The following is a 12323-nucleotide window of genomic DNA, read 5'->3' as shown; positions in this document are numbered from 1 at the left end:
AAGTCTTTAATACTGTTAAATCATTAATATTCGTGGGGGACTACTTTTCGTGGATTTCGTGGTTGAATCAATCCAAGAAATTTAATCCCAACGAACAAGTAAAGTTCCCATTTAGTTTCTATTGAAAAGTTGAAATGCACGAACTCATATCCCCACGAAATTGCCGTTTTGACCAAAACCACGAAATTTCATGCCCACGAAATTAAATGATTTTACAGTATTCAAAATGACAGTAATATATAAATCAAGTCAAGGCAAACAGCAGAAACAGAATAAAGTAAAAACAAACATGCAGACTTTCTTTTTTACTCTCATATTACATATTATCAACGATTCAACATAACAGCTGGATCGGCCTGCGTTTGTGATGAACCAACTTTAAATCAACCAACAAACACATGTTTACAGCTCACTCACAGGTTTCGCCATGATCATTCAGCACTTTATGATCTAGACTGCCCGAAGTAAAGTCATTGTACAAGTCTAGTAAGAGTAAAGCATCGGAATAATTGCACACAAACCTGAGTCTTTGAGAGCTTTTTCACATTGAAAAGCCACTACGATTATGAAATCCATAGTGAAAACAATGCTCTTAAATCGGAGGAGCGTGAGTGTAATTTGCAACACCCTTTATCATGTTATTTTGCAGCAGCATTAGAACAAAAATATACCGTAGGACCCTTCCGCAGTTCGTATAATTTTTTAAATTTTTTTTCTTTGAGAGAGAGAAATAAAAAAGTTCAGGGTGGCATAAAAATGAGGGGGCGGGCGGGGATGATAATCTAGGAATTAATTTATTATGGCCTTAGTGAAGGAAGACACCACATGCCCCTCTGGGCATTATTTCAGGAATTAGTGGCCAACTGGGTTGAACTACTGACCTTCCGTCAGCTAGCTGATGCGACTTTAAACCCAAAAGCAGTAACTGTTGTAGATACATAACAACTTATTTCTATGTCTTTGCCATGATAGTATATCCATCATAAATTACCCAGGGATGGCCTTATAGTATTAGGCCAGTAACAAGAAATGGCATTATGATATCCAGCAAAATACTGTAAAATAACTGATATTTATAGCAGGCTACTTTTTGTATAGGGGACTACTTTTTGCGTTTCCGAGTATTGTGTTTCAGAGTCAATCCGTGAAATTAAAATCTTAAGTATCTTCCCATTCATTTTTTATGTCCAAACTAAGTTAAATTCCACAACTTCATATTCCCAAGAAACAGCTGTGTTAACCATGAAAAACAATGATTTCACAAAACATCACTGTGACAAAGCTTCGAAAAATTCAAGTGTTTTGATAGTGTCTACCTGTAATGAAAATTGGTAATTCTCGTGTGATTAAGTATTCTTGTTACACGAATCGGTATTCCTTGGATGTAAATATTGCTCAACCCACACAGGGCTTTCCATAAACACAAGAGAATGATGAAATCGCACACAAAAACACGTAATTTGCAAACCACTACCTTAAGGCCTAAAAAAAATTCTCTGGCTCCTGTAACATGCTCAAAAAAGTTAGGGTAGATAGGTCGGAATTTTTTTGTATAATTTTTTTAATTAATCTGTTTTAAGGTCTAAGCGGCACATGCACCTCCGATACTGATAAGCTGTTGCTAATTTTGTAAGCATTTTATTTAAGGTAGATCAACATGTTTGGTTAAATAGAATTTTGTTAAGGTGTTAAAAAAAAATTGTTTGTTTCCGGTATCCTGACCTACCCTTAATTTTTGGCCCGACCCTAAACGTTTTTATGGCCTTAGAGAATTATTTTTTCAACCTTTTAACAAAAAGTTGCAAATTTGCACTTTAATATTATGCTTTAAACAAGAAATCAACCTACTGATGCTCCAAAGGCATAACCCCCTTACTTGTATTCTTTTCTGACACAAAAATAATGTCTGGAAAGTCCAACTTAATGATAAAAAAATCAAAAAAAAAATTTACAGACCTACCTACCCTAATATTTTTGAGCATGTTACCAGAAACTAACAATTTTTTATGCCTTAATGCTTCATACATGTAGTGAAATTCAAATACACAATTTAGAACTCATCATTTTAAAGTGAAAATGCAATCTATTTGTTCTGCATGAATGTTTTTAGATATATCTTTGAGTCTGATGATGGCTGACCTTGATGTAAAATTGAAAATCCATAAAAAAATTCTCAACCGTGAACTATGTTATATATATGTACTAAGTATCTGTAAAGTATGTTTCTCATGCAGGATTAATTATCACTCCATTAATTGATGTTTTTGTCAGATTAAACAGCATTTTCTTTTGAATTTGTTGTCAATTTGCAGCATTTCCCGCCATTTCCAAATATTTCCCACTTTTTGCAATTTTTGGACTATTTTCCAGGACGTGAATTCCCAGTAAATACCAGTGAGAATTCCCGTCCCTGGGAAATACCGGCGAACCCTGACAAAAAAACTAGTCCAATCAGATATTTTCATAATTTCAATAGTGAAATCTTCCTGTTTCTGGTTTTAAAGAGGATAATTTCACGACATTTGCATCAAGTATCTAAAATAAATCAAGGAAAAATAAAATGTTACAAGGAAAAGTATTATTACAAAGATAGCTTAAGTAGTTGAAGTTTGAAGTACTAGTTACTGAGTGCAAAACGATGGTGAAAAGTTGATCATCAAAAAAAGAACACTTTCAAAGTTTGATTTACAAGAGGAAAATATGTATTGTGAGGCTAATAAAAAAATTGTCACTAACCCGAGTACTCTCAGATAACTATATTTTCTTTCTCTTTAAGTACTGTTGTAGTTAAGAGTGTAAAGATACGCTAGTCTAACGATATATGTATTATCGGGATACAGATGCACCAATATGGTACATATTGTGATACAAGTTGTGTACTGTAACGTAAGCATTCATGTGACAAAATGAAAAAAAAAAAAATTCCTACACTTGGAAAGTGTAACTTGAAATTTTGCTTTAAAGCTAATCTGTTTAGTTAATATCTTTAACACTGATTGTATGAAAGTTTTCATTCAATGTTTCTACTTTTCACTGTATCGTTTCTGTATCTTGAAACAGACCTATGATATGAAATGATATGCGTATCGCCAGACTAATATTATAGTGAAACAGTGAATTTCAATATATCGTTACATCCTTAGTTGTAGTTGATTCATGTAAGACAGCTTTGGAAAACCTGAGTAGATTGTATTGGTTGACTTTTAACTAAGAAAACCAAAGTTTCAGACAGTTTCCTGTCAAACAAGGAGGCTACTGGTAATACTTTTCACATCTTTGAAACTATACTGCCTTGGAGCAAACCCTAGACAACTAACACTCAACAAGCGCGCTCTACCACAAAGCTACCGAAGCAAGAGCTCAAAAAAAATTGCTGCTTACTTCAGTTGCAATATACAATTGTTAACAGTCAGGGGTGTAACTATTTTCAGTTATGTAACCTATTTCAGTTACTTTTTTAAGCATTTTATAACCTGTATTAGTTATAAAATATAGTTAACTCAGATAAGTTATTCAAAAAAAGTCTTTTTGCTGTTCTCACAAGGTGACCATTAAAGTGACATTAGTAGCAAACTGTGGTTAATCAAATTCTCTTTGAGTCTGATCATGACCTATTAAGCATAAATTGATGATAATGGGATGTTAAGAGTTTTACTGCTTTAAATCTTTTGCATCAGCCTTGCCTAAAAAAATTTACTGCATAGCTGGAAAGATAAAGGTTCAAGGATTCAGGAAATAACTGCATTAGTCTCATTCAAAATAAGGAATTGGCACAGGAGGGCTTTGTAATATTTAATGATAACTGAAACAAGTTATGAAAGAATAAGCAGTAACTCAAATGGGTTATAAACTGAGGTAATTTGAAACAGTTACACCCCTGACTGGTTAAACCTAATCATGATGGACACAACGGATTCTGCCCTTTGCGACCAGTGTAGATCATGATCAGCCTGCACATCCATGCAGTCTGATCAAGATCTGCTCTGTTTGCCGTTCAGTCAGTATCTTTTTTAATAAGTACCCCTCTTAACAGTTAATGGTACGGTTCAAACTGAAAGACCGACAAGTTCATTATAGAAATTTAGCAGGGTAAGGATTAAAATAAAGTAGACCTATCTTTATCTTTACATATGATCAGTCAAATAATTTCAAGATAGATAAAAGTCATTACAACTTATATCTTGACATGTGATTGATCAATATAAACAATGGACACTGATAAAAGCTGATGATGATACAACCTTACAACATACAATTATCCCTATTTGAGTGCAGGTTACTTAGTACATATTTATCGACATCGGTAGTTGAAAAGGTTTCCGTTGTTTCTGTAGCACTGCCATTTTGTTGACGTTAAGACTGAGCTCAGAAAATCAACCAACCAGATTTCAGTCTTACAAACTAGAAAGAGCAGCTGCTTTGTATTCAAGAATGTGGTTGGTACTTCAAACTCAATCTCAGTAAAACAAAACAAAAATACACTTCTTCTCATCACTGTTCATTAAAGACCTGCTCCAATCCTATCTTTTAACCTTAAATTGTCACTGAAAAAGCATGAAAATCCTGCCTATGAACAGTGACGCCTGTCAAAATAGGGTCTATTTAATATAAAATTCTATATAAAATACTTGTGTTTTTGCGTGCTTAAGTGTGGTGCGTGGCCATTAACTGTTACCTATTGTAATCATGGGTTGCAAACACACAACAGAATATGAATAGCCATGGAGCAGGGCTTTAATAGTATGAGGGTCCTCCATCTATTCTCTTTACTTGTTACAGGTCGATTTTTTTTCTAAAGTGTGTATATAATATTCATGTTTGGGTGATCTACGTACATGCTGTATCCAGAATAATGTTTGTGTACTGGTTAGGAACCAGTATCCGGACAGGACCAGTTTCCAGACACATGTAATAACCACTTTATTTCAGCATTATTCACGCAATCGCTTCATCTGGACCATTTAGTTTATACTAATACATTTTAGCTTGATTGTGATGAAAGCTTCAATCTTATTGGAACCACTCTCTAGTACACTGCCTGGAAAAACTAGTACTGGTGTCATATGAGAAGTCATGGTTGTGACCCAAGTGGAGCTCTAACCCACGACCCCTGGACTGAGAGGCATACACCTTATCCACTAGACCATCATTTGGGTGTTTGTTCTGTATGTCTACAGCAAACCATTGTTTTACAGGGCTGTTTAATATCATGTTTTATGATCATACCTCACTAGTCATGTGTTTATGAATTATCTTTACTTTAGGTCTTAACAGTGCACAAATATAGCAGTGCACATGCACAGTACTTTAAACTTCCCGAGGTATCAAGTGGGAAAGAAGGAGCCCAGATCTGTGATTTGGGGAAAAATAGCTCAGGCCTAAAAAAAATTCTTTGTTTCCGGTAACATGCTAAAAAAAATTAGGGTAGATAGGTCAGATTTTTTTTTGAGGTGGGTGGGGGAATTTTTTTTATTAAGTGAGACTTTTCGGAAATTGTTTTTGTGTAAAACAAGAGCACCGCCTTGCGGGTGCTGACGCTCATCTGATTTTTTTTGTATAATAGAAATATTGTCCTACCCATGATTTTCTAAGTCTAAAAAGGGCCATCACTCTTGCAAAAAGCAGGATAGAGTTATGTTTCTTGATGTACAGTGTCCACTTATGATGGTGAAAAACTGTTGCAAGTTTTAAAGCATAGCTTTGATAGTTTATGAGAAAAGTTGACTTAAACATAATATTCAACCAAGAAAATGATTTTTCTAAGTCCAAAAGGGGCAATAATAATTGCAAAAAGCAGGATGGAGTAATGTTGCTTGCTGTACAGGGTCAGCTTATGATGGTGAACAAGAGTTGCAAGTTTTAAAGCAATAGCTTTGATAGTTTAAGAGAAAAAGTTGACCTAAACATAAAACTTAACCAAGAAATCTGATATTTTCTAAGTCCAAAAGGGGCCATAAATCTTGCAAAAAGCAGGATGGAGTTATGTTTCTTGCTGTACAGGGTCAGCTTATGATGGTGAACAAGTGTTGCAAGTTTTAAAGGAATAGCTTTGATAGTTTAGGATAAAAGCTGACCTAAACATAAAACTTAACCAAGAAAACTGATTTTCTAAGTCCAAAAGGGGCAATACGGTAATTCTTGCAAAAAGCAAGATGGAGTTATGTTTCTTGATGTACAGGGTCTGCTTATGATGGTGAACAAGTATTCCAAGTTTCAAAGCAAAAGCTTTGATAGTTTAGGAGAAAAGTTGACCTAAACATAAAACTTAACCAAGAAATCTGATATTTTCTAAGTACAAAAGGGGCCATAAATCTTGCAAAAAGCAAGATTGAGTTATGTTTCTTGCTATACAGGGTCAGCTTATGATGGTGAACAAGTATTCCAAGTTTCAAAGCAATAGCTTTGATAGTTTAGGAGAAAAGCTGACCTAAACATAAAACTTAACCAGGCAACGCCGACGCCGACAACCGCTCAAGTGATGACAATAACTCATCATTTTTTTTCAAAAAATCAGATGAGCTAAAAAATGAATACGAATAAGGGGTTATGCCTTTAGAGCATCAGTATGTTGATTTCTAACATCACTGACCATGTTTAAAGCATCAAAAAGTGCAGTTTTCTAACTTTTTGTTAAAAAGTTGAAAAACATTCTCAAAGGCCATAAAAAGTTAGGGTAGGTCGGGATACTGGAAACAACCAAATTTTTTTTTAAGGCTCAGTAGATCTATTTTGGCAAAGGGCATGAAAAACCTGATGTGAAGTCAATTTTTGGGAAAAACTGCAAGATTTAAAAGAAATTTTCTGAGGGAAAGGGGCATGTGTTAACAGCCCTATAATAATTATAATAGAAGGAAAAAGACATCCTGCATAATTTAGAGCAAAAACTGCGCCACATGTCGCCCCCTTCCATACCAACCTCACTCTGGCACAATGCATCTGAATGCTGAAAGCCTCATCCTCAGTTTGTGTGCCCCATTCCCAAACAAATTTCTGAGCCCTTGAACTTTAGCGGTCCCTATAATAACAGAAGTTTAATAATGTTTTTAATATTAAAAGTTATAAGTAAGGATAACATTTTTGCGATGAATATGTATGGATGTAGTCCAACAAATTTGACGCGATATTGAGATAATTTTTTAATATGGGCAATATTCCCACTTGCGTTAAACACTTGAAAGACCAAATCAGTGGAAGCAATTGCTGAGGAAACTTTCATCACTGCCGACGTTTTGCTTCCTATAGGTTTAAATGCTGATTATGTCAAGAATTGGCAAAAAATTCAAAATAAATTTACATGAATCGAAACGGGATTGAATTCCTCATTGATTTATCTAAAAATTATCAAATAATATCCAAAATTACAAATTTTCTGGTGATTAAAACCTATGTATTTACTGCACACGCTAAACTTTTACCATGTCTAGTAGACACACTCTGCAAGCCAATATGCACAAGTGATAAAACCTACAATTTTATGTGACTATGTACTGTGATTTATTTTGGTCCTTCAAAGTTTTGATGTTTAGATTGCTCCGTCACAAATGTAAAACAATCTGAACGTCAAATTATATTGACTAGTTTGGCTGCTGTTTTCACACCCCTGCTTTGTGTCCAACACCCACAAGTTACTGGCAATGCTGCGCATGGGCATTGTAAGTTTCCGTGAAAAGCAAAGGTGCATTCTACCCAGGACTGTAAAACAAAATAAGGGACACCTGCACTTTACCAGTATGCACATTCAATAAATACTCCACATTCCCTGTAAACATGATGTCATTGGGCCAATGACGGAAAACGTCAAAGGATAATCGTTGTTGGTCCAACAATAATTAATAAGCAGTTGGCCCAACGCCTGTCTGCTATCTGGGTTTATTCTTATTGGGGCTACCGCCACCACACCCCCATTAATTCTTTTTTTCTTTAATGAACAGATTATTGTTACAATTTATTTAAATGATTGTAACGAGCACACCCTTCCTTTTACAATCCTAGCAGGAAGTGCTCTCAGTAAAGAGGCCATCAGTAAAGGGGGTAAAGTGCATTCTAGCAGTAAAAAAGATTTATAGGAGGGACAAACCAGCAAAGAGAGTAATCTGTACTTTGAATAATTCAACAAAGACCCTCATACTAATTTGCATAATCAATAAAACTAATTTCATCAACTAACGGAACACATTAGAAAATACAGAAAGAAACCTGATTCTGAAGAATCTCCGGATAACGTACGCCCGAAGACCGAGCAAGAAATCCTCTTTCGGGTTACGTCCCTCTTCTATCCTGCCAACCCTTGGCTCGGACACAGCGCTCCTTGCTTCAGCCATTTGCAGACGTGCATGCAGTAATCCACTTACAACAATAAAATACCAGCTAAAACATGTGACAATGTGCACCAGTGCAGTAGCGAGTGACAACAAAACAATTGACAGCTGGTGTACACGAATTCAATTTGAACGAAATTTTTTCAGGTATTAGACCACTAAAATTAAAATTTATCCTCCTGATGAACTAGACTCTTTCACACGTCAAATACTACGTATTAACTGTATTCGATAAGACAGATCAGTGTAACAGACTACCTGAGGAACTTAGACTGGGTATTTAAGTTGGAAAAAAATGGCAGAACTCACTCTTGCAGGATAAAATTATATTCTATCTATCTTCGTGTACTCTTTAATCTATCTAATATGAGATAAGGCAAAGCCTCAAAGCGAGCTCAAAGAAATCGGATTTATCTAAAAATATTATGCATCATTTATTTGTCACAAAGAAACTATTCACTAGTCACAAGAATTCAGGAGAACCTATTCACTTGAAAAAATCTACATTTAGTGTCACCAAACCTGTAACAGTGAATATCATACGTTGCAAAATTTATGGGTAGCCGGTGTCACGGTGACGTCATTACCGCGTTCCCGTTTCTTTCTGCTTATTAATGACATTTTTTCCATTTTCTGGCCGATGCTTGATCTTTTAAATGAAAACAATATTTTTTTTTCAAACAACTGGAAATCATTCTTTCATTATGGTTGAGTGATGAATATTTTTTAGCAATTGAATGAAGTTCTGTATTCACTCCGGAAAGAAGTACTTCCTGTGAGCACCTATCCGCTAGGGTGCGCTTTTTAAAAACTTCCGACGAAACTTTTCAAATCCATCACCAAGTGTGCAAGTATACTTGCGTTACCGTAAAGCTCGATTCTCGAGCAGGCCCTTCGGGCCTGCTCTTCGAGCTCGCTATAAATACTGCATGACACCCTTGCGAATATTTTATGCAGGTGCGCGTCAGTGCATAAGAGTTTAAAAGCAGGAATGTACAGGAGAAATAAAGTAATACATAAAGTATTTGTGAGAATTTGAGACAAAGCTGATAGTGCTACCCAGTAAACACCTGACGTCGTACCGACGTTGGTTAGACGTTGGATTTTGGTCGCGACGTCGGCGACCTGAATCCAACGTCTAACCAACGTCATATCCACGACGTCTAATAGACGTCAGATTTAGACGTCTAGAAGACGTTGGAATTAGGTTGGATAGAAAGTCTGATAAATGTTTTTAGTTATAAAACTAACTGGTATAATTTTGCTAGTATAGTTTAAAGATATTTACTTGTTTTCATAAAGGCCTGGACGTGCGCTTATTAATAATAGTTCATTCTCACAACAAACATTATATTAATTATGTTACAATATCGCATGAGATTGTCTATTTTCGGAGACGGATTTTTTCACGAACTTTAAACTGTTCAAGATAAAAATGCATTCTATACACATGTATAAATTATTAGCTCACCTGAGCACGAAGTGCTCAAAGGTGAGCTTTAGTGATCACCCTGTGTCCGGCGTCCGTCGTCGTCCGTCCGTCCGTCCGTCCGTCCGTCGTCAACAATTTGACTGTTAACACTCTAGAGGTCACATTTTTGGCCCAATCTTAATGAAACTTGGTCAGAATGTTACCCTCCATAAAATCTTGGACGAGTTCGATATTGGGTCATCTGGGTTAAAAAACTAGGTCACCAGGTCAAATCAAAGGAAAAGCTTGTTGACACTCTTGAGGTCACAATTTTGACCCAATCTTAATGAAACTTGGCCAGAATGTTACCCTCCATAAAGTCTTGGACGAATTTGATATTCGGTCATCTGGGGTCAAAAACTAGGTCACCAGGTCAAATCAAAGGAAAAGCTTGTTAACACTCTAGAGGTCACATTTTTGGCCCAATCTTAATGAAACTTGGTCAGAATGTTACCCTCCATAAAATCTTGGATGAGTTCGATATTGGGTCATCTGGGGTCAAAAACTAGGTCACCAGGTCAAATCGAAGGAAAAGCTTGTTAACACTGTAGAGGCCGCATTTATGACTATATCTTCATGAAACTTGGTCAGAATGTTAATATTGATGATCTTAAGGTCCAGTTTGAATCTGGGTCATGTAGGATTAAAAACTAGGTCACCTGGTCAAATCAAAGGAAAAGCTAGTTAACACTGTAGAGGCCACATTTATGACCATATCTTAAAGAAACTTGGTCAGAATGTTTATCTTGATGCTCTTTAGGTCAGGTTTAAACCTGGGTCAGCTTCGGTAAAAAACTAGGTCACTAGGTTAAATCAAAGGAAAAGCTTGTTAACACTGTAGAGGCCACATTTATGACTATATCTTCATGAAACTTAGTCAGAATATTAAACTTGATGATCTTTAGGTCAAGTTCAAATCTGGGTCATGTTGGGTCAAAAACTAGGTCACGGGGTCAAATCAAAAGAAAAGCTAGTTAACACTGTAGAGGCCACATTTATGAACATATCTTGATGAAACTTGGTCAGAATGTTAATCTTGATGATCTTTAGGTCAATAGATCAGGTGAGCGATACAGGGCCTTCATGGCCCTCTTGTTCTAAATTCACATACTAGATCTTCTCTTCTACACATGTTGTCTATTAGTCACACATTCGCGAGATAAGCCTGCATCGGTTTACACAGTCTTCCTGTAATTTGATATTTATTGGGATAAGATAGAGCAAGTTTATAAATACTTTACACAAAGGGAAGGATCCGCAACGTGAGTAACAGATTTTTAAAAATTATACTTATTTTAAAGTTATATTGATTTATATTCCGTATTTTTTTTTTAAAAAATTGACTTATTTTTGTTTGTTACTTTAAAAAGCAATTTCATTTAATTACATTTTACGAAGTTATAGAATATTTTTTTCATAGAATTTAAAATATTACATATTTGTTTGGCACGTATTAATTATGCTCTAAGTAATAGCACTAGTATATTTGTATATGTTAAATAATGAAACTGTCAAATTTTTATATACATTTCAGGTGGAAATGTTGGCGGAGTTGAAGATTCATACAAAAATGACGAAACTTGAAAGTTTCAATTACTGCATTACTTTTTGGACTTATTGTATTAGACTTACGTCGCCATAATATGAAATAAAGATGATAAAATACATGTGTTGATTACTTGTTTGATTGCAAATTACGTTGAAAATTTGGTCAGATTTTGGTTGAAAAGTGGTTAGATTTAGGTTGGAAAATGATCGGATTGCGACGTCTAGCCAACGTCAGGATCCGACGTCTAAACGGTTTGCAAATCCAACCAAAATCCAACGTTAATCCGACGTCGGGGTCCGACGTCTATACGACGTCTAACCGACGTCAAATGTCTACTGGGTAATAAGAAGGCGGAATGTACAGTAAAAGGATTAAAAACAGCCTGGTCACTCAGAAGTCCTGGCCCAGTTTGGTTACCCCTTGCCTAAACTGGTCCAGGGTAGGTGCCTGAGCAATGTCAGCCGGCAAAGAATTCCAGAGAATGATGGTAGCCGGGTAGAAAGAGAACTTTTAATAATTACAGGGTGTTTGAATTTGCCGGAAAGATAGGGAATGCATGTGTCTAGTGAGCCGGGTAGGAGGTAAAATATAAGATGGCATTGGCACTCTTGAACTTTTAACATACGTGCACAAGTATTGGCTAGTGATACAGGATACAAGAATCTTTATTTTGAGTAGGTTGTTTAAACATATAACATTAATATTTTCCTAATTTCCGACTATAAAATAAAATACATTAAAGCATTAAAAAATCCTGTACCTAAAAGATAAGATACAAATTTATTTTTAAAAAATTAAAAAAAATATTAAGTGAAGATTATAAACAAGAATACATACATTTTAAACATGGTTAAAACAACATGACATACAATAAATAGGATTAAAATAATATATGTCAACACATTTTAAGACAATGTTAAAAATATATAGACTAGCGAGCATGCTGACTAGCTGTAACTGAAAGATATAAATTGAAACTGTAAAT

General features: G+C 35.4%; 1 protein-coding gene and 1 long non-coding RNA gene across 3 annotated transcripts in view; one reads left to right on the top strand and one right to left on the bottom strand.

Annotated features, from left to right (window-relative positions):
• The window catches only part of LOC123542183 (carnitine O-palmitoyltransferase 1, liver isoform-like), a 72630-nt gene extending 64220 nt beyond the window's left edge, over positions 1-8410 (bottom strand). For both annotated transcript variants that reach the window (XM_045327882.2, XM_045327883.2), the window contains exon 1: positions 8197-8410. In XM_045327882.2, the coding sequence (XP_045183817.2) occupies positions 8197-8321 (125 nt within the window). In that variant the 5' untranslated portion in view covers positions 8322-8410. The remainder of the gene's footprint in view (positions 1-8196) is intronic.
• Positions 8411-9372: 962 nt separating this feature from the next.
• LOC123543160 (uncharacterized) lies at positions 9373-11454 on the top strand. Its single transcript, XR_006684897.2, has 2 exons — positions 9373-11051; positions 11324-11454. It is a non-coding gene; the product is annotated as an uncharacterized LOC123543160 (long non-coding RNA).
• Positions 11455-12323: the final 869 nt, after the last annotated feature.

The sequence above is a fragment of the Mercenaria mercenaria genome, chromosome 19 (genome assembly GCF_021730395.1).
Source record: "Mercenaria mercenaria strain notata chromosome 19, MADL_Memer_1, whole genome shotgun sequence".
NCBI classification, from domain to species: Eukaryota; Metazoa; Mollusca; class Bivalvia; order Venerida; family Veneridae; genus Mercenaria; species Mercenaria mercenaria.
This window is presented reverse-complemented; position numbering and strand designations above follow the sequence as displayed.